Genomic DNA, 10,754 nt, shown 5'->3' with positions numbered 1-10,754 from the left:
GGTAATGTAAAGAGGAATTCAGGTTCCAGAGGAAGATGTAAAAGTCCAAGTTAGGCTGGATAAGTACAATACATTGACTAGCACTCCCTATAAAATAGTCCTTTCATGTGTCTGTAATAAAATAACTGCAAATATTTACAAAAATGAGGTCTGCATTTTGTAGTAATAGTGGGCAGATTAAAATAGTCCATGTGTAACAAATATTTTATTTTGTTAAAAAGTGGATCAATACATATCAAATGTCATATATGTGACAACTCTTTAGAAATCATATTAAATATTTTTATTATGGAAAATGAATGAATAGTATGGTAATCTTACATGTAATAACCCAGCTTCAACAAGTATCGACTACCCAGCCAACATGTTCACCCTCCACTTCCCCGGATTCACCTGCACTTCCCTCCTCCGTTGGAAGCAGGTCCATGGCAGGATGTTGCTGGGAGGCACAGTGTCCTTGGGCTTCTTTGGCTCCTACCTGCTTTGCTGCGTGTGCCAGGGCTGCAAGGCCCCGACGGCTCTCTTTCCAGGGCCACTTCTCAGAATTGCTTGTGATAGACAAGTTGATAATCTTTTAAAAAACTAACGTAACAGCCCCTCCTCCTTTGGAAAAAGGAAGGCTTGCTCATTGTCTGCCATAAAATTGGTGGATTCCCCAAGCTCAGAGTTTCTCAGAGGTGAAGCCAATTCACTCCGTGTGCAGGCTTCTCTAGACCATCAGTGTAACCCCGTGCCACCTGAGAGCAAGCAGGGCTACCACGCAGAATGCTGACGTGCACGCTGTTTACAGCTCATGGGTATTCAAGCCCTTGTCTGTGACCAGGAGTCTGTGTACGACCGAGCACCAAGACAAAACCCAAACCCCAACCTCACCGCCACCGAGGAGGTGACTCTCTCTGACCAGAGCAACCCTCTGGGACAGAGTAGAACTGCCCCTGTAGCTTTCTGATGCTAATTTACTAGTTTGTAGGTAGGGTGAAATAAAATCCCAGACTTGACCTACCACATATATTCGTGTATAAGCCTAGTTTTTCAGCACATTTTTAATGCAGTTTTTGTGTAAAATTAGGGGCCTTGGCTGATATTCGGGTCGTCTTATACTGAGTATATACAGTATATGCTTTTATTTGTACATATTTCAATACATGTTTCTAAAAGACAAGAACTAAAAAGTAGTCCCAATAGTATTACCACATTAAAAAGAATAATAATATACCTGGCATGTGGATTATGTATCCAAAATCTCTTTAAAAATTAATACACCAAAACCAAACCCATTGCTATCAAGTTGATTATGATTCCTAACAACCTGTGCAGGGTTTCCAAGGCTGTGAGTCTTTATGGGAACAAGAGCTTCATCTTTCTCCCAGGGAGCGGCTGGTGGCTTTGAACTGAAGACCTTGTGGTTAGCAGCCCAACACTTCGCTGACAGCCTCCTTTACACGTACTCTCTGGTTCTTTTTAAATGCATGAATCTATACTTATGTACAGTGCTGTTGTTTTTTTTTTTTTGTACAGTGCTGTTTTTGGCGACAGCACAAGCCAGGATGGTGATGAGACATGTTCCTTTTTTGGAGTGAGACTGAAACACATCTGTTCAAACGAGTCGACTACCCACTCAATGGATTCATCTAGCACGAGTAAGACATTCCGAAGCCATCGGATCAGTAGCACCATGATTTCTTTGCTTCTAAAACTATTCATTAAGCTTTTCCTTTTTCCTTTCACCATAAAAACAAAAACAAAGAGCAGGGGCCAGGAAGCCGTTGCATCTGGTGACCCCAGGTGTGTCCCCTTAGACTGGGGCTCCACAGGGTTTCACTCGCCACGCCTTTCTGCTGAGGTACACCTGGGTGGACTCACACAGCTCACCTCTTGTTGGCGGGCAGCTGAGCACATTAACCCTTTCCACCATCAGAAACCAAACCAAGTCCATGGCCAACCAGTCCATCGACCCGGTCTTGTCAGGAGGTGCTATCCAGGCAGTTCTGCTCATAGGACGGCAGGAGCCACAGGACGAGGGGCCACTGATCGGCCCTGTGCCCCCGCCCCCCCCCAAGGGCTGCTCTGTTTGAGCCCATCGCTGCCGCCACTGTGTCCGTCTCTCTCACTGAGACTCTTCCTTTTCGCCTCTGACCCTCTGCCGTACCAAACCACCCCTCTGCCGTCTTGTCAGTTCTGACTCTTAGCGAGCCTCTGTCATAACCCCAGACCCCAAACTCTCTACCACCAAGTCCGTTCTGACCTCACAGCACCTGTGACCTCACAGCGGGCATGGTGTGAAACTGCTCGGGCCTGGGAATTCCAGCAGGTGGAAAGTCACGTGGCACACAGTTCTTCGATCAGAAGAATAAAAAGGAGGGAAGGGGGTGGGCAGGGCATTTGTCTTTTCTTTTTAACTTTTCTTGGGGGCTCTTACATCTCTTATCACCATCCATACATGCATCCAGTGTGTCACGCCCATTTGCACATGTGCCACCGTCATCATTTTCAAAGCATTCTCTTCCCACTTGAGCCCCTGATATCAGCTCCCCATCCTTCCCCCTTCCTCCCCCACCCTCCCTCACGAACTCTTGATAAGTTATAGATTATTATTTTCATATCTTACATCGTGATAGGGCATTTTCCAACTTATCAGAATACCTTATTGATAAACACCCCGAGGCTCATGATTGATCAGTTTATTTTATACAAGCCATCTTAAACGACTTACATATCTCATACCCAATTAATAACATTTTGAAATTTCCCGGGAGATACATTTTCTTCTCTCTCTTAGAAAAAGGACCAAGAAATTAGCAATTCACAAACACATGTCAGGGAAAAACAAAAGCCAAACACCGATTGTTTTTCTTGTGAAACAGAAAGAAAAGCCAAGCACAGCTGAGTTAGCAGGACTGCTGGGCTAACAACAAACCACAAAGCCAGTGCGGGCAGCATGCTACGGAGGTTTATGAAAAGCAGTTTGTTTGTGCTCGTCAGCTACTGCTGTGAAACAAATCAATGTGCAGTGGCTGGAATCAGCACGTGCTTACAGTCTCACAGTTTCTATGCTCAGCTACCCAGGAGCAGCTGAGCTAGGTGCCTCCGGCTCAGGGTCCCTGGTGCGGCTACCCCGCCTTCAAGCCTCCGGTGGGTGCTGCCGTCACCCCACAGCTCATCGGGGGGATCCCCCTTCCAATCCCGCCCGCGAAGTGTCCTCAGAACATCTCTTTCCAAATCCAATCACGGGAGCTTGCCCAGCAGAGCTGCCCAGCAGCTGGCTTCTGCCGGGGTGAGCAAGCCACAGAGAGCAGAGAGAAGCCACGCAGGGCCATCCCCGTGCAGGCTCTGTGTGCTAGTCCCTGGAAAAGAGGGGGAAAGTCCAACCTATCCTGGGGGGAGGGGATTATACAAGGGCATGAATGCCAGGAGGCAGGTACCTTTGAGAGCCATCCTAGGTGGCTGCCTACGAACACAGACAATACCTTCTCATGGCAAAAAAGTCCAAGTGAGAGACAGTTCTATGTCCCTGTCACCCAGTTCCCTCCTTCCGCACATTCCACTGGATTCTCCCGTCTCCCTGCAGAAAATCTCCGTGGAAGGTGGACTGGACCGAGTGGGGCTCCATCGGGCACAAGCAGGGACTCACTTTAATCTTCTCCCCTCCGCCCTGCCAGTTCAAACCTGCTTCATGGAGATAACGCTGCCCCGCCCCTGGGATGAAATCTGAGGTGGGTGCTAATGACTTTTCATCTCTCTCTCATTTAATAAAGAGACCTTTCGTTTTTTTTTAGTCATAACATCATTTCATTTCGGAAATAGAATTGCCAGTCCTAAGTAACAATCAAACCCTGAACTTGAAGGTGAACCGTCTCCCCTTTCCGGAGCTAGGCTAGGGCCTGCTTTAGCTGCAAACCGAGGGTGAGAAAAACGAAAACCCTTGTGCTTGGCTTCTCTTTTTTCCCTATTTTGAACTTCTCCATGTTCTCAGACCCTACTGGGTTCCTTTGTCTCTTCCAGGATTGGAAAGCGGGAAATGAGAGAACAGAAGTGAAACAAGACAAAGATGACTTTCACAGTGGCGACTCCAATTCCCGGTGCCCCAGGTGGGTCACAGTGGACCTGTGAAGAGCGGGCAGACACTGCCCTCCCACCCCTCCCCACTCCGACCACCCCCCACCCCTCAGCCCCAGTCAGACTCTTCAAGGTTTTCTGGGAAACGCGCTCCTGGGAACATGCAACTTATTTGCAAACACTGTCAGTTAGCATTTGTTCACTCTGCACCTGCTTTGTGCCAAAGTCATTTCAGCCCTGCATGCAGTCTCTTGATCAAAGTCTTCTGCGGGCGGGCTTTCTCTCCCCACAGCCTCCTCTGGTCCTGGAAAACCTTCAGCCCCCTTTAGACTATCTTCCACTCATTGGAAGAGTGGTAAAGATTTTTTTTGTTTTTTGAGGGACTTTTAATTTCTCATATTGTCTTGCTCAATTCCTGTGAGAGTTATATCCTGGGAGCAAGGAATGCCTGATGTATCACTCCAGGAATTAAGATCCCAAAGAGAAGATGGTGGATCTGCTGGTGGGGCAAACGCTTGCCTTGTAGAATATTCCTGGATAGGACGTGAAATATTTTTCTTGTAGAAGATACTTTGCACATGCTGAGATACCTTTGAAGACAAAATACTCATAGTAATTATGTCTATGGATTCTATCAATAACCCCGAATACTCTGCTTAACTCCAGGAAGGCTTTTATGGATTGAATTGTGCCTCCTTCCCTGCAATATATGTTGTGAATCCACATCCCATGCCTATGGTTAAGGATCCCTGCTAACCACAGGTTAATAGTTTAGTTCAAACCCACCAGGTGTTCCACTCAAGAGAGTTTGAAGCTATCTGGTCCAGTAAAAGTTTCTTGTAAAAGTGTGGGAAACCCTAGGTAGGGTCACTATGAGCCAGAATGAGGTCAGTGGCTGTGAGTCTCTCTACGGTTACAATCGCATTTGGGAATGGGTTGTCTATGGGATGCTAATGAGGTAGGGCTCATGTATTTTGAGATATAAAAGATTAAATAAGCTAGCGAGGGAGAAGAGAGATGCCAACTCACATGAAGGTTTCCCAGGAACAAAAGCCCGAAAGAGACCAGGAACTTCCTCCAGATCTGAGAGATAGGGAAACTCTCCCAGAGCTGGCGCTCTGAATTCAGATGTCAGCTTCCCAAACTGGAAGCAACCAGATTTGTTGGTGCAAGCCATGGACTGGTGCTATCTCTGTTACAGCAGCACTAGCTATTGTTACAGGAGGAATGCCGTGCTGCGCTAACAAATACCTACAATGTGGCAGCAGTTTGGGAATTGGTAATGAAGAGGCTGAAAGAGTCTCATGGTGTCTGATAGTAAAAACCTAGATTGCTTGGAAAGACTGTTGGTAGAGTTATGGATATTAAAGGCAATTCAGAGGGAAGTGAGGGAAGCAATGGAGAAAGTCTATATCGTAGAAGAGAGTATAAATGGTGCCCCAAACGGAATGTTGCTAGAAATTTGGATCTTAAAGGTGTTTCTAGAGAGGTTTTAAAAAATACAGTGAATATGGCAGATGGATGATAGTTTTTATGCAGTGGCAAACAATTTGCCTGGATTATGTCCAACTGTTCAGTAGAAAGCAGAGCTTCTACTTGGGTATGTAGCCGGTGAGATTCCTAAGCACCACCTTAGCGGGGCGCGTGGTTTCTTCTTGCTGTTTATTGGAAAATGTGAGAAGAAAGGGGTGGACTTAAAATGAACTTCCCAAGATGAAAACAACCCTTCACTATTTGGAAACTCCTGTTGAACAAATAGGAGCCCTGCTGGTTACGAGTTGGGCAGTTTAAAACCTCCAGCCACGCTGTGGGAGAAAGCGACTTTCTACTCCCATCGATTAGGGTTGAGGTTTTCAGTACATTCTATCTTGGGACAAAATTCCTCTTCATCTGTGAACTTTGGAAACCGATGAGTTGTAGGTTAAATTTCACAAGTTCACAGATGAAGAGGAATTTTGTCCCAAGATAGAATGTACTGAAAACCTCAACCCTACTTGATTTAAATGATTCAGAAGGTGAGATTTTGGAGTTGGGTTGATGTAAGACTTTTGGGATGATGGGATGCGATGAATGTGTTGTGCCTATGACAAGCATGAATTTGGTGGCAGGGGGAGGGAGTTTGCACACTGGGTAGAATGCTATGGATTGAATTAATTCCTCAAACCGTATGTTATGGATCCTAATTTATGTGCTGTGGTTATAACTCCATTTGGGAATGGGTGAGGCTGATGAGGCAGCGTTAAACTAGGGTTCGTTTTAGTCAATCTCTTTCGAAACATAAAGAGTTAAACAGGCAAACCTGGAAGCAAAGGAAGGGGGTGATCAGTAGCAAGCTGCGGGAAGATGGCTCAGAAGCAGAACTCCAGAAGAGACGAGGAGCCTCCTCCAGATCGGACACAGGAAGGCATCCTCTAGAGCTAGAATCCTGAACTGGGACTTCTAATTTCCTAAACTGTGAACAGAAATTTCCATTTCTGTTTGTTAAAGGAGTTCACTTGTGATAGTACTATTATAGTTCCACTAGGAAACCCATTGGCATCGGAGGTCATTTCAGGCAAGGGGCATCTAGACAGTTGTGAGGGTCATGAGTTAGGGCTGGGGGCCCTTTTTCGTTCTCTCAGAATCATGCAGTGTATACAGCTTTAAAGATGGTATTAAGGGGGCAGTAACTTTCTAACTTCACATCTTGGTTTGGTTGTAGATCATCTGCCTGTACAATTATTTTTCTCTAAATTCACTCTAGTTTTTCTTTTTCCAGTGGCCCCTCAAGAAATCCTATAGTCACTCACCTATCTCTACCACAGCCACCCCCATTCTTTCCCTGGATAAGGGGGGTCATTTTAAAAACAATCTCAGCACATAACTGGTCTTCACTGAGACATGAGTGAGGCTGCTCTGGGACTTGGTGGCCCAGCACCAACCACTGAGCTCCTACATTGTGCTCTAGTTGCCTTTGCTCCACACCCAATCCTGAGTGCGACCCAGGAGATTGCCACATTGTCACAGCTCAAATCCAAGTTGATGTCATCATGGTGATATTGAAGTCCCCAAATTCCAGGCCCTCTTTCTCCCTCCTTTATTGTGGGCACTTCCATTTTGTTTCAGAGCTTACGTTCTCTTTTATTGATTTCTTTTTATTGATCATTTTATTGGAGGGGAGGATCTTACAAATCTTATAACAATGCATCATTCAATTGTTTTCGGCACACTTGTACATATATTACCATCAACATTTCCAAAACATTTTCTTTCTACTTGAGCCCTTGGTATCAGCTCCTCTTTTTCCTCTCCCTTTCCCACCCTCCACCCTCATGAATCCTTGATACATTATTGTTGTCATTTTGTGCCTTACCCTGTATGTTGTCTCCCTTCACCCACATTTCTGTTTTTCATCCCCCTGGTGGGGTGGGTTATATATCCAACTTTGTGATAGGTTCTCCCTTTCTACCCCCACAACTCCACTATCCCCTACCCTCATGATATCACTACTCCCACTACTGTTCCTGAGAGTTTTATCTCTCCTGAATTCCATGTGTCGAGAGCTCTTATCTGTACCAATGTGTGTACTCCGGTCTAGCGGGATTTGTAAGGTAGAACTGGGTCATGGTGGTGGGGGGAAGAAGCATTCAGGAACTAGAGGAATGATGTGTGTTTCATTGGTGCTATACTGGCAGTCTGGTTGAATTGTCCCTTCCTCGTAACCCTTCTGTGGGAGAATGTCCAATTGTCTACAGATGGTCTTTGGGTCTCTATTCCAAACCCCCTCATTCACATCATGTATATAATTATTTATTTTGGATCTTTTGATACCTGATACTGTCAACACCTTGTGATCACACAGGCTGGTGTGATTCTTCCATGTGAGCTAGTTTGCTCCCCTGCTAGATGGCCACTTGTTTAACTTCAAGCCTTTAAGGCCTCAGATACTATCTCTTCAATAGCCGGGCACCATCTACTTTCTTCCCCACATTTGCTTATGCACCCATTTTGTCTTCAGTGATGTGTTGGGAAGGTGTGTGCTCACTTCATTATATACACAGCTCATTGGTTCAGTGTCTATGTTTCTGTTCTTTTTTCCTGACAGTCCTTTCTATAATGGAATTTTGTCCTTCATCCCTGTTTGGATGTTGAGACCTTGTCTCTTATTCATTGATGAACTCCTGCCTGGCCACTTTTTGGACTTCCAGATGTTATTCAGTGTCTTCCAATTCTGCTGTTTTAATTGGCCCTCTAGAAAGTCCTAGCTTCAAGGACTTTATAATTGATCTGTCAGGCTGAATGTATGCCAGAAGCTGGGGCTTCACCTCAGATGATGTGGGAATACAGGGCCAGGGATGGCCCCTTCTCTTCTACCCCTTTGTCCTATTATGAGAGGAGATGGGGCCTAAGATATGAACTTCATGGACTCCCTTACACATGTCATATGGGATGACTAAGAAATAACCACACCCTTGTGAAAATAATGTAGTGAATAATACTAACAAGAAGTGAGGAGAAGATTACCAGGGCCTGGACATATTTTAAAGACCCATCAAAAGAAAGTGATAACTCAAAGCCAAAGAAAATTTGGACCCAATATAAGAAAAAAGGGTATGCCAGCACAAAGACTTGATAAGCTAACTACTTTCTTAATTGAAGCAAATAAAATGTAATAATTTGAACTGTGCAGTATTTCAACTATGAAACCCCGATGGGGTATAATGATCACTATTTTGTGATAGCTTCTGAAAATGCAAATCTCAGCTGGTCGGCTAGTGTATCTTCTCACTTTCAGAGTCAGATGGAATAAGTCACCAACGTCTTTCACAAAGACATTCTATCAGGTTTTCCCCTCACATTTCATTTTAAGCCTTACGGAGTTCACAGAAGTACCCAGGAATCCCAGGCTATGTGATCAGGAAGCAGAAAGTAGTGTTACTGACTTGTGTCCTTCTCAAGTAAGTGCCCACCCCTCATCTGCCAGTTTGTGACACTGTAATGGCTGGAATGTTGCTGTGAGGCTGGAATCGATGGCACTTGTGTTTCAAACCCAGCAAGACCATGCACTGTGGAAAAGCATCCTTGGAGCCTCCAGACTAAGAAAGACCTGGTGACCTACTTCTAAAAAGATTGGCCAATGAAAACCTTATAAATAATAGCAAAACACTGAATAGTGCTGGAAGATAAACCCTTCAGGTTAAAAGACACTTAACATATGACTGGGAAATACTGCCTCATCAAAGTATGGTTGATGTTAATGATATGGATGGAGTAAAACTTCCAGGACCTTCATTTTCTCAGAATGAGAAGAAGCAATTATAACTCCATTGGTAATCAGGATATAGAAGTATGACTAGAAAACTTGCATGTTGTTAGAAATGAAATATAATGCATAAGGATTGCTAGCCTACTCGTATTGGCCATTTTGAATTGGTCATATAGTCTACTATGCTAAGAATGGCAAATGAAGAGGAATGGTGTGGCAGTCATGATCAAAAAAAGCATTGCAAGGTCTATCCGGAAGTATCAGCTGATAGCCGTATGCCTACAAGAAAGGCCTGTTAATATGACTATTATTCAAGGTTATGCACCAACCACTAATGCCAAAGATAAAGACAGTGCAGATTTTTACCATCATTGGCAGTTTGAAATTGATCAAGCACATACTCAATGTACTGATCATTACTGGTGGTTGGAATATGAAAATTAGGAAAAGAAAGATGGATTGGGAAAATATAGCCTTGGTGTCAGAACGGATCCCAGCGATCCATGATATAATTTTGCATGGCCAATGAATTATTCACTGCAAATATCTTTTTTCAACAACATACATCGGGACTACACACCTGAATCGTGGCAGATGGAATAGTAGGGGATCAAACTGATGGCAGCTGTGGAAAGAGACCGTGAAGAAGGTCGGTATCATCAATCAGAATAAGTTCGGAGGCCAACTGCACCAGATTACAAATCGCTTATCTGCAAGTTCAAGGTGAAACCTAGAAAATTCAAACAAGGTCACAAGAGTCAAAGTAAAACCTTGAGTATACCCCACCTGAATGAGCAACCACCTCAAAAGATTCGACACCCTGAACACTAATAAATGAAGACCTGATGACCTCTGAAATGATATAAAAGACAGCCTACATGGAGAGACCAAAACGCCATTACAAAACCGAAAAGAAAAAAGAGAAGACCAAAATGGACATCAGAAGAGCCTCTGAAATGTACTCTTGAACGTAGAGTAGTTAACGCTCATGCAGAACCTGTACATAGACCGAGAAGCATAGAACTGTTCAAATAGAACAAGGAAATGCTGAGTGGTTTAAAATCAGGAAATGCATGCATCAGGGTTGTATGCTGTCACCATACTTATTCAGTTTGTTTGCTGAGCAAGTCCTCAGAGAAGCTGGACTATATAAAGAAGAACGTGGCATGAGAATTAGAGAAAGACTCATTAATGACTGGTGGTGTGCAGATGAAACAACTCTCCTTGGTGAAAGTGAAGAGGACTCGAAGTACTTAGTAATGTGGATCAAAGACCTTCAGTGTGTATTTAACCTCAACAGAAAGAAAATGAAACTCCTCCTATCTGGACCAATCAGCGACCACACCTTAAATAGAAATCTTGAGTTGTCTGTCAATAATTTCATTTTAAATGGATCCACAATCAATGTCCATGGAAGCAGCTGTCAGGAAATCAAGCAAAATATGCTGTGGGA

At 44.2% G+C, this 10,754-nt stretch overlaps 1 protein-coding gene across 1 annotated transcript in view; it reads right to left on the bottom strand.

The window, feature by feature from the left end:
• Positions 1–4,442: 4,442 nt before the first annotated feature.
• SAMD7 (sterile alpha motif domain containing 7) overlaps positions 4,443–10,754 on the bottom strand; it is a 31,162-nt gene continuing 24,850 nt past the window's right edge. The window contains exon 7 of the mRNA XM_004704236.1: positions 4,443–4,646. Coding sequence (XP_004704293.1) covers positions 4,443–4,646 — 204 coding nt within the window. The remainder of the gene's footprint in view (positions 4,647–10,754) is intronic.

The sequence above is a fragment of the Echinops telfairi genome, unplaced genomic scaffold, assembly GCF_000313985.2.
Source record: "Echinops telfairi isolate 266 unplaced genomic scaffold, ASM31398v2 ScPeMD7_7420;HRSCAF=8458, whole genome shotgun sequence".
NCBI classification, from domain to species: domain Eukaryota; kingdom Metazoa; phylum Chordata; class Mammalia; order Afrosoricida; family Tenrecidae; genus Echinops; species Echinops telfairi.
This window is presented reverse-complemented; position numbering and strand designations above follow the sequence as displayed.